The 12,168-nt window shown below is 33.9% G+C and overlaps 1 protein-coding gene across 1 annotated transcript; it reads left to right on the plus strand.

Moving 5' to 3' along the window:
* Positions 1 to 7,337: 7,337 nt before the first annotated feature.
* On the plus strand, positions 7,338 to 11,450 carry LOC111407663 (INO80 complex subunit D-like). Its single transcript, XM_023037289.1, has 2 exons — positions 7,338 to 7,996; positions 10,924 to 11,450. Exons 1-2 carry the CDS (start codon positions 7,419 to 7,421, stop codon positions 11,183 to 11,185), a joined length of 840 nt encoding a protein of 279 aa, XP_022893057.1. The 5' UTR covers positions 7,338 to 7,418; the 3' UTR covers positions 11,186 to 11,450.
* Positions 11,451 to 12,168: the final 718 nt, after the last annotated feature.

Consider the following 12,168-nt stretch of genomic DNA (forward strand, 5'->3'; position numbering starts at 1 on the left):
GAAAGTTAAGGATTTATACATGACTAACATCTAACTCTTTATTTTCTGAATTTTCTTCCGAAAAAGACCGAGAAATATAGGATTTTAACATTTCTGTCCTTTATCTATATGTTTTAGTTTTGCTGTTAGCAAATTTTATTAGGATTTATATATGACTGGAGTTCATCAATAGCCAGTGAAAAATATTAAATGGCTAAGAATTCTGGGAACTTTAGTTCAATGTTCTCGGATCTTAAGACATGACCAAATCTTTGTAATTTTGAATGACATTAGATTAACACAAAGAATGGGATTCAATAATTTTATGATTCCATTCTGCAACATAATATTTGAACATTGTGTTTTGACCGCTTTAAATATGGGTGCTTAAAATTATTAAAATTTATTTCTTTTTTAAACAATAATGATATTCACAGTCAACTATTGTAGTAGTCATCATATGTGGCTTTAAAAAAGAATAACTTTTAATAATGTTATGCCATATAAGATGTCTCATATGATGATTAGTGCAGTTGTTGCCTTTGAATATAATTACTATTTTAGTAAATTATTACAATTTTGCCACGTAAGATGCAATGTAGAATGATTACTGTAATCGCTAACTATAAATAATATTATTATATATTGCCCTCATATATACTTTTATTTTCTATCTTTTTTTAATGGTATTATGGGTGCTCAACTTTTGAACGTGGTCATACTTGTGTCATTAACTCTTTTTTTTCATCCATTTCATCATCGAGCCATGGTACACGGACCGTAGTTCAGTTTGGCTTATCGAGTTAAGCTCCTCTTCTCCAGTCAATGAAGATTCTTATTCTCCCATTCGGCAAGTCTTTTTTACTATAGCTAAGGAACCAATCCAACACCCACCCCTATCCCAAACTAAGAAGTTCAAAGAAAAAAGATTGATGCTCATCACCTATCACAACTCTCGAAAAATGACCTTCTTTGAAGGTCTAGGACTAAAACATCCACCTTCATTCAACTTTAGAGAAGTCTAGTCCATATGCATTAGGGTGCTCATCACTTCAAGGGATTCGACTCTTTTCCTAAAATGCTCATCGAAACACCTTTTCTTTTGTCGTCCTCCCCTTTCAAATGAAATGGAAATCAGATAGGCCCAAAAGCTCATAGGCCCTTGTATAGTAAGTGCGCAGGTTCAGGTAGCATGACCACTTGATGAAATTGGAGGGAAGTAGAGTAAATGGTCGATACTACTGGAAGGATTCCATGAAACTGTGGCTTTTCATGAATGTTTTCATTTTTGCGAAGGGGAGATTGTTGCTCTTCCTTTCATATTTTTTTTTTTGGCATTCTTAAAATTTAATCTTCTATTATTTATCACATCTCGTCCCTGGTTACAATTTTCTGTTGAAATTAAAAAAGCAACGGCATAAAGAGACTTACTTGGAAATAGTAATAGTACATCTAATCATAAATGACAATTTTTGTTCATCATTTCGAAGTACAATAAGACGATATTGGACAAAGATTATTAGCATGACCAAATGTGGTAATTAATGGAAGACTTGAGATAAGAATATGACAATTGTAATTTAAGTATCATATATTGTTTGTTTTTCATTATAAGTTCCCTATAATATAAATGTTAAAGTCAAAATTTAGTCGTAACAACCATTTCTTAGGATCCACAACTATTACTCATTTATTCATTATTCATTTTCATCACATTATAATTTTAGTAACTTATAATAAAATCCAAACAAGCATGATATGTCACAACCCTCATGACAACATATTGTTATGATAATATCAATGTTTTGAAAACCTACCTGGACATTGATTTGGAAAAGTAGGAGGGTCAAAAGTATATCTAAAATTTATTATCTAATTCTGAATAGTTGTTTTAATATTTTTAAAATTCATTTTTAACTTTCAATAATTATTTTAAGTGGAAATTACAAGCAACTAAAATTTTAGAGGTCACAATTCAAAAATCAGATTTAAAGTTTGTTTGTACATAAAATCAAATCTTAATTCTAAATTTTAATATTAATAATAATATTATAAAATTAATTAATTTATCCTAACAGTCTCAATCCACTCTCTCTCTCTCTCTCTCTCTATATATATATATATATTTCTCTCTCCATCTCTGCCTAGGGTTTATCAGGTGAGAAATGCCTCCTGCACAGGGCATCTCACATGGGGGGTAGACCCCATGTGTGGGGTGGGGTCTACCCCATGTGTGTGTGCCTGTACAGGCTCTGCGCAATAGAGCCTGTGCAGGCAGCATTTCTCTTATCGGGTGGGTTTCACCTAGCCACATTGCATTTGAAAGTCCACTAGATTCAATGGCAAAACTAGGTTGAGGTCGTGGGGCATCGGCTCCCTGATCAAGTTCAAACAATTCCTGCTCACATTCTTGTTGATGTTCTATTTCTTGCTCATTCACGCTCCATCGACTCCGTTTCCAACTCATGCTCTCGCTCCAAATCCATATCCTCATCTTCCTTTCCTTTTTACAGGGCTAGATCACGGAGCCGTAGTCCCCCCTCCTACGAGAAAAGATACTAGCGAGGTAGTGGTGATGTTGGAGGTCTGGTGAGTTGGTGCTAGTCGTAGCTTGTTGCCACTATCGCTACGAAGTTGTGACCTTGTTGTGCTTAGCATTATTTTGGATTTGATTTTTTGGTGGTCTTTGGTAAGTGGTGGTTGTGATGTTGCCTGCAGTGGTGATGTTGGCAATAATCATGGTGGTCGTGGCGGTTGTTGGTGGTTGTGGGATGTGAGGGGATGGTATACGGGTGTTTGTGACCAATATTTGATTGATTGTAGTTAATAAGTTGGTTAAACTGTGATCAATAGATGATAGGTGACCTAAAAATGGGATTGTGACTCATAATTTATTAATTCGTGATCGAGAAATAACTACCAATTAATTCGATAATTTGTGATCGTTAAATAAGTTGCGATTTATAAAATTTGTTATTTGTAATCGATAAATAAATTATGAACTATAAAATTTTTGATTTTTGACCAATGAATAAATTGTGATCTATACAATTTTTAATCTGTGATCATTAAATAATTTGTGACCTACAAATTTTTTTATTTGTGACTAATTAATTTGATAATTTATTATCAGATTGTATATAATTATAACCTTATTATATTTAATTAATAAAATATATTTTTAATTAATTATCTCGTAAATAAAATTAATTAACATATGATTTTCAAAGTTTTAAATCTTGTTTCTTAGTTTAAAAATGGGTCATACTTAATTTCTTGGATATGAAACTTTCCCTTGTTTTAATAATCATTTCACGTCAAATTAATATTAAATGGCAAGAATGCAACGAAACATAAAATAAAGGGAAAAATTCATATATGCCTTAATAATATATATTATATCAATTTATACTACTAAAAATAATTATAATCTGAAATTACTACTTATTTATATAAAAAGAGCAATACTACTTCATTACTATTACCATTTCAATTAATTAGACAATCTTATTTGATTCAAATTCAAAATGGTTTCTCTTGCTTCCTTCATTACTATTACCATTTCAATTAATAAGGCAAATAATCTTCTTCTGTGCGCATTAGGAATGTTGTATATCCATTTTTGAATTTTCATTTTTCCTATCAACAACATTTGGTGCTGATTCGGTGGTTAATTGTCCAATAACCATCGAGCTTTCATGATTTGTTATGTGTTCCAATACATGGAATTTTAAAGTATGACTCAATTCAAAATCTCTACTTATGATACTATGTAAAAATATGCATTCTTTATTTATTTCAGACTCTGGTTTGTTTAAATACCAGAGGTCAATGACTAAGGTGATATCGTAACATTACATGTATAGATTTATATCGATATCAAAAACTTATCAGATGTATTTGTATAGATTCGTAGATGCTTTAATTTGTGTGGATTTCATATTAACTTGTTTAAATGTTTGCATGCAAGAACCAGGTGAGTGAATGTGTTCTTGACATGCAATGAATGACTTTTGGACTTCTCGTACCAAGTGGGTGTATTGTCTTGAATAAACAAAATATTTAACTAATACTATTAATCGTCTCGAGTATTGTGTTGCATGAATAAAATGGAAGTTACATTGTTATCTATTTAGTTTACACATATTTCTTAAATTCTTGCAGTAGACGGGTTTCTTCAACGACAATATTACTATGAAAATGGAATTCCCTAAAACATCAATCAAACTTTTTGATTATGTTAATGCTGAGTCATCGGATTTCTATACAATGCACACTTATGTTTGTGTTGATGAATGATTGAGTCTACCTGGAACTACCATATATGTATGGAATCGTGGATGGAAATATTGTATCTACAATTGGATATCATGATTGATAGAATGAACAACAAAAAATTGGATTCAACATCAAATGCATCATAATATATAATGAAAACTTGATTGAGCAATAAAATAAGATTACTATAAAGAATGTATTTTCATAACGAAAACTCAATTGAACGATAAAATAAGATTACTGTAAAGAGTGCATTTTCATAGCAGCCAGACAAAAGGGATCAATCTATTATCCATACCATACAAAAGCATAAACCACCGAAGTCTATAATTACATAAGCTTTTTGTTCAGACTTGATGACTAAGCTATTGAACACTAACCCTGAAGGGTAATTCAGTAGTCAGGCTTTCAGTTTGCTCCCTAATGGTCACCAGTTCGATTTCCCTCAGGGCCACTGAGGTGAGTATCCGGTTGTAAACTTCAGGATCTCGTGAGATAGCTTAGGTTTTTTTTTTTTTTTTTTTTTTAAAAGGGAAAAAGGAAAAGCCAAAATTTTCAAGAAAAAAAAAAAAAAAAAAAAAAAAAAAAAAAAAAAAAAAAAACCTAAGCTATTGAACACTATGCAAAAGAAAAGTTAAAACCAATTTCTGTCATTTATTAACCAATCCCTTCATCTTCTGGCCCCTCCTCACACTCTGTGAATCAACGTCAAAGTTCGTCTCATAACCATTTATCTGCTTCTCGCATCCATGCTTAAATAGTTGTGCAACCAAGTGCGACATTGAGATGTCTACGTTGAAGTTTTCCACCATCACATCCATATTCTTGTGTATGATACATTCTGCAAATATTTGATAGCAAAATATTGGATACATACGAATGAAAAAAGCATTTGCCGAAGTATGAAGAGAATTATCGCTTGCTAAATTATGATAAACCTGCAAAAATTTTCGAGAACCAATTGATGCTCTGCTTCGATAATAGCCCACTTTGGATTGATCCATTCTATGCAAATTCCAGTTCAAAAAATCCCGAAAAATAATTTATTTTTGAATTACATGATAACAAAGAAAAGAAAGCTTTCAGAATTTAAAACCGTGGTGATGATAGAAGAGAACAGTATAAGATTGCAAAATACTCTATCCCTGCACTAGAAGATCTGTGAATTTTACTAGCTATTTCAATTAGAAAAACTTGTTCTTTTAATGCTTCATCTAAAACATGCAATAGTATTAATTTAATGCCTTTTATCCATATATGAGAAATTGAGCTTAGGAAAAGTAAGAGAAACAACTATGTTATTGCTGTCATTTGGCATAAGCACCAAACATTCTTGAGGCAAAGGTTGAGAATGTGCTCAAAGATGAAAATTGATTTTCCCAATCGATTTCATTGTTGTGTTTGAAACCTTATGCAAGGCTTAACCAAAAAAATAGTGGACTTTTGATGACTAATAGTCACTGAAGAAATGGCATTAGATCTTTTTCTCCTTCTTCTCCTTCACACACACACACACACATTATTATTATTATTATTAACAAAATACCAACCATGGAACCCGTTTATCAGCCGCTGGACTCGTTAAAACTCGGCTCATGGATGAACCCGAGCCCGAGCCGAGCAGGGGGTTCAATCCCACGAGCCAAGCCCGTGAGCAGCTCACGAGCTCATGGGTTGGCTCGGCCCATTGCCATCTCTACCCGTGCAAATCGTGATCGATTAACCTATTTTTGTTTGAACCGGATGATTTTCAATTTTTTCACCGATTTCTTTACATTCGTTTTTAATATTATGACTGAACCGAATTTTGGTTTGAGTCCCTGTTTTGTCAATCGAATCGATAAGTCCAGCTTGATTTTAAGTATATTGCTTTATAGTCTCAACTAAGAAAGTTATAGTTGCACATATAAATTATCCTTTTGTTTTACTTTAATCGAGTCAATTAATATAAAATTATTATTAAATTATATGGAAGTTATCAATTTTCTATGCTAAACAACTAAATGTTATGGAAAGCATATATCTATCTAGTTGAACTTCACCTACCTTCCTCATTGTGAAATCGTGAGTATTTTCCACTCCAACGATAATTATTCCAATATGAAACTTGTTGCGTATTGTCATACTTGGCCAATCCACCTGGGCCAATGGCCCACTCATGCCAAACCAGGTGGCACTCCAGCGGGGGTGGCATATATTGCCGAGGTGGCAATGACCGAAACCCTTCAAGCCGAAGTCCACTAACCGAGGCTCCCTTTTACCGAAGCCTGTGAATGTAACCGAGATCCACATGCTGAGGCCTATGAGCCGAAGCCATGATACTGAAACTGATTGGAGTTAGCTGAAGCTCTCAAGTGGAAATATTGTATGAAATGACCGAAGCCCCGAAACTGATGCAGGAGCCTCCGAACCACAAAGGAGCATCTTCCATGGTCACTTCTTCCAAGAGATTGCCTACACAAAGATCTTATTCGAATGATTGATGAAATATTTGTCATAAGCATAAAGGTCAAGTCTTGTCACTAGTATGGGGGCTCTGCACAAGCAATAAATGCGTCGCAAGCTAGCAAGTCAAACCTCGTGCCTAGGATAAGATGTTTGAATCGAAGAGATGAGGTCACGTGCCACCTCATCCAAGGGCTCCCATTTCACATGTATCACTATAAATACTTCCATTGTGTAACATCAAAGGGCTAATACAAGAATCAATACAAAGAATTACACTTTGCTCAACTCTCTCTCTTTTACTTGCAATACACAAATCGAGTTTATACATATTTACATATATATTTACGAACACCGGTTGGTAATTATTATACAATCGGATTACGAACAACCCATCGAATTTCGAACGTCATCGTCCCGCGTCGTTGGGTTATTCCCACGCCCTTTGAACAGCTCGTTTTAGACCGTCCTCACGTCTTTGCTTGTTGGACATCTGCCCATGTGTGCGCGAGTGAGACCAACATCTGTTGACAACATTTTTTAAGGTCAACAAAACTCATCTAGCAAAAACGAATCTGTTGTACAACACGGATCCAAAGTAGTACTTTCCTTTGAATGTAAATGAGCGCTTGATTCATATACTACAGAAACAAAACCAAACAGAAAAAGGTCGATTCTCTCTCACAAATCTTTCAGGCTTGTTTCTTTGAAAAGTCATGCTACCTACGGCCAACCACCAACAAAATTCCCTTTCTGCTCCTCCCCTCCCTGGCAAACCCCACTATAAACCCTTGTCTGTGCACACTAAACCCTTCACCGGTGACATGATCGATCCTTCGTTGGGTCCAATGCGAATCGATGGATCGGAAGAGGACTTAGTCCTCTCCAAGTCCGAATATCTGACCCGACCCGAAGTGCTAAAACGCCGTTCTCTCCGGGCCAAGCAACTGAACCGGATATACCGGGACCATTACTGGGCGTTAATGGAGGAGCTCAAAATCAAGTACAGAGAGTACTGCTGGGAGTATGGTAAAAGCCCTTTTCAAGACGATGGAGAGAACGAGAAAATCAATTCGAATCGCCGGGATGGAACAAGATTATTCCAAGAGAATGATAATGGGACTGGTAATAAGTATGGAAACCCAGGGGTTAATAATGGGAATAATATTGTTAATAGGTGTGGGGTTCATGGTTGCAAGGCGAAGGCCATGGCATTGACGAGGTTTTGTAATATGCATATACTGTCTGACTCGAAGCAGAAGTTGTACAAGGCTTGCAATTTCTCCATTAAGAGGTTTGTTTCTTATCTTTGACGTCTTTCCCTTAAATTGTATATAATTTTGTGCATTGTACGTCCTTTTCTCAACTCTATACCAATTTATTTTATTTATTATTATTATTATTATTATTTTTTGCACGCGGGCTCTTGTAACCTTTTATTTGTCTGTTGCACCTTGATTTTTCGGTTGCTTTATTTGGGGTTATCAATTTTTATTTGTGTTTCTTGCATGCTATTTAAAGTTTGCTCTTAATTAACAACACGAATGGAATGCACGGGGAATTGTGGTTTATATTCGTCATTGAAAGATTGTTGGCTTGTGTTTATGTATGGGTGAAGTTGGTTGGAAGGAATATAAAATTTCTGAAGATACATGTCACCTAAACGTCCACGTCCTTAGGAATTTGTTATTGAAAACAACAATTTAATAAATTAAGGCGGCCCCTCTCAAATAGTATCTTTTTGATGAAGAAGTTAGCATAGTATCACAACTAGGACCTAGACTTAGGTTCGAGTTTTGCTATGTCTAACCTTTAGTAAATATATGAATTTGGCTTGCATAGGGAGCATGTGGGAGGCAACAAAAATAAATAAGTATGTTCTCTTTTTAACCATTTAAGCTTTTAGATGACGTGGTGAACAATTGTTATTAAACCAACTAACATTATATGGTAAGGGTTGTTACATCATTAGGGGACAAAATGTTCCTATGATGAATTTTAGAGATATGTTGATGATAAGATGAATGTGTTACAATTAGTAATAAGTATGTAAGATGACAACTTAAAATTTAGGATAAATTAAGAGAATAGACAACTTAGCTGGTTGTGGTATGTCTATGCAGACAAAGAATTTTCTATTTAACAAAGCTATATAATGTGAGGGACAAGTTAGAAAATAAAGAGATACAAATCAAAGTTAACATGGCCTAATTTGATTGCAAAATATTTAAGTTTGTTGGACCGATATGTAGTGGTGGATCAAAAGGAATGATTATAAAAGAAGTGTGTAGTCCATCCAAGTTTATAAGAAACAATGCATAACTTCCTGTCGTTGTTCATATATTTCAACATTGTATGATGTGGTTGCAAATAAATTCATTACATTGAACCTTTTAGTGGATGTAGTACAAGAGAGAATGAGGAGGGGAAAAAGGATTATTTAGTTGTCCCAAAGTTGATTAGGATTAACTATTTAGACTAAGCTTGTCATTATTGTTCCAAGTTGGGACGCGACTTTCTTTGAGCTATCGGGGAGCTACTTTCTACCCTAGATCTTCTCATTGCTAACACATTATGTATGTCTCTGTAATATCACATTTATTTCATTTCTTTAATGTCAATGTTTGAACATTAAATTTAATAGTTTTTAGAGTAAAGGTTAAATGAAACCTCCTCTTTTCAAAAGCTTATGAAAACTTCCCTGAGGTTTAGTTTAATGAAAGATTCTCTGTGCTAGCCAAAATAAACCATAGTTTAACACTCATAACTTCTATACTATGTTAAGTTACGATATTAAGCCCTTGTTTGAGCCCTATCTTCCAAAATGCATTTTTTTTAAACTCATTTTCAACCATACTTTCTCCCCATAAAATAATTTTACACGTAGATAAAAAATTTTCTTTACTTTTTAACCACATATTCTCCAAAAAATAACTATTTCAAAATCTATTAATTCAAAATAATGGGGCTCAAACAAGGGCTAAACTTATATCGCACTATCAAATATGACGTTGGCAGTAATTAAGTTTCAAAATTTGGATTTTTTTCGTTCCTTCTTTTTCTAATCTAAATTTTGGTTGAGTTTTGTCCATTTATGTAAAGCAGTTTATTTTGCTGAAAATATTATTGAGAAATGATCATTTTGTGCAAAAGAGAGAGAAATTAACTTTCTTTAAGCTAAAAAATATTTGTTTTTGCAGGGGTGATTTCTATTGTATTTGAAGGGGCAGAGTCTTAGCATTATTTACTATAGTTTTTAATACTTCACTGAAGAGACCAAATATCTTCTCCCTCCTCCTCTCTTCAAATTTCTTACCAGGAAATCCTAGTAATATACAACTCATCTACATCTCTACTGAAAAAATTCTGAAGAAGAAGAAGAGAGAATCCATATAGTGTTGCCTATCATGAGAAGAATACCAAGATGAAAGAACTAAGTCTATCGCCTCCCTTTCCTTGCTTCATATTGCACGAGCAAACACAATTGTTAGGTTCATAGGGTTCTATCTTGGCCGTTCCCACCAACCACTAATTTACGAATATTGCACTTTGATATTGGTATGCAATCTACAATGAGAATCGTATTGAAAATATTCATCTTCTTTTTTCTGCTTAATTTGATAAGGTTTCATGCTTCAAGTGCTTGCTGGTTTCTTTTAGACTGTAATTTTCAGTTTTGATGTTATGTAGAAAAGAACAATGTAATTTTTTTACATTTTGTTGTAACCTTGTTTCTCTCCAGCCCAAGTTGTCATGAACGACGAGATAATTATGGAGATCTGAATCTCAAATGATCATTACATTAAATCTGATTTTTCTGCACGCATCACATGAAATTTTGAGATATAACACTGGAGTATAGGTTTTAATTTGATGATACTTTTCATAGTTGACTGGAGTCATTGTTACTTATACAATTAGTTGCAATTGATTATCTCATTGATCATGAATATGTTTAGAATCTCAGTCTGAAGTACGTATACTCGTCGTGAAGGATGGTTAATATTCTCCCATTTATGTGGATAATCCTTTTTGACAACACTGTATGTTCTGTACTCCTTGCTTTTTGGTTATGGAGAAAATACTTCTCACAGTTAATATTCTGTTAACATAACAATACATGCTACAAGATCAAATCAACATAAGAATTTTCATATATATATATATATATATATACTGAGAATAATTGTTTAATATTCTTTTGTAATTGTCACATGGCAGTTCGCCTACAGGACCTATACTTTGCGGGAAACCAATACTAAGATCAATGGTTCCTTCTTATTGCCCTCTTCACTTTCAAAAGGCTGAAAAGCACGTCGCACGTGCTTTGAAGAAGGCAGGTCTTAATGTCTCTTCGACAAGTAAGCTTGCTCCCAAGTTCCATGTGGTAGCTGCAGAATTTGTCCACCAAATTCAAAGCAAGAGAAGTGCACAAAAGGCTACTTCAGGAAGTGCTGAGGTTAAGCAGGAGAATGTTTATTAAACCTCTAGGTAATGCAAATGTGTATTTAGTACCAATGTATTTTTACAGCGAGAAAGTTTGTGAACCACAAATAGTAGATTGGAGTAGAAACTGTATCAGCATTACAAGAACAGAAGAACTTCATATGGGGCACAGACCTGTGGCTTGAATTATTGATTCTTGTGCATATTAAAGTTATCATGTCTTGATTTATCTGTACTTTTGTCTTCAATGTACTTTTTACTTAGTAGGAATGTGCTCTTTGATGCATGCACCAGTCTGTAAAGAAGTTTAGCGTATGTCGACCCAATGTCAGGATAAGAAAATAAAATGAAATATTTGCATTGTTATGATAGCAGAATAAGGATTCATTTAGCCAACTCGAATTTGTGGGAACAAGGCTTTAGTTTGTTGTATGATGAATATTTTAGTGCTGCTAATTTACATCTGCGTGTCTACTTGTTTGCTCAATGATAGTTGCTGCACGCTACAATTAACTGTAGTAACTAATTCTATAATGGATCAAAATTTGAATCCAGATATTGTTGTGTATATATTTGTTAAGAGTTTCTGCTTTATACTTGAAAAACATCAAACAGGGATGGTTACAAATTTGTACCAATCTAGATTCCATATAAGCTCATGGGATGGGGTCTCAAACATTGAAAGGTATGTAAAGAACATTATTTCCTTACAACATGTAGAGCTACATAGGAAACTTGCCTTTCCGATATGATTTTTTAAGGTTTATATAATTGTAATCATAAGAGATGTGCTTATCAGTCCTGAAAGAAATTTTCTCCCAAGATGACTCTTTCATTTTAGCTTGAGTAGTCTTACTGCAAGAGCTGGATGTCGTTTCTTTTTGCCTCATTTACTGAACTAGTTAAACAATATTGAATTTGAAGGTGCTCTTTTGTTTGCGCTTCTCTTGAACAACTTATATTTAGAAGAGTAATAACAGGAGAAGTGTTATTTGTACATAGGATTTGTACATATTACAT

This window comes from Olea europaea, chromosome 13, assembly GCF_002742605.1.
Source record: "Olea europaea var. sylvestris chromosome 13, O_europaea_v1, whole genome shotgun sequence".
NCBI lineage: Eukaryota > Viridiplantae > Streptophyta > Magnoliopsida > Lamiales > Oleaceae > Olea > Olea europaea.

Excerpts from the sequence above, each read along its gene's own strand:
- LOC111407663 (XM_023037289.1), top strand. The coding sequence starts at position 7,419 with ATGCTACCTACGGCCAACCACCAACAAAATTCCCTTTCTGCTCCTCCC. Across the intron at positions 7,997-10,923 it reads TGCAATTTCTCCATTAAGAG|TTCGCCTACAGGACCTATAC; the intron begins GTTTGTTTCTTA and ends GTCACATGGCAG.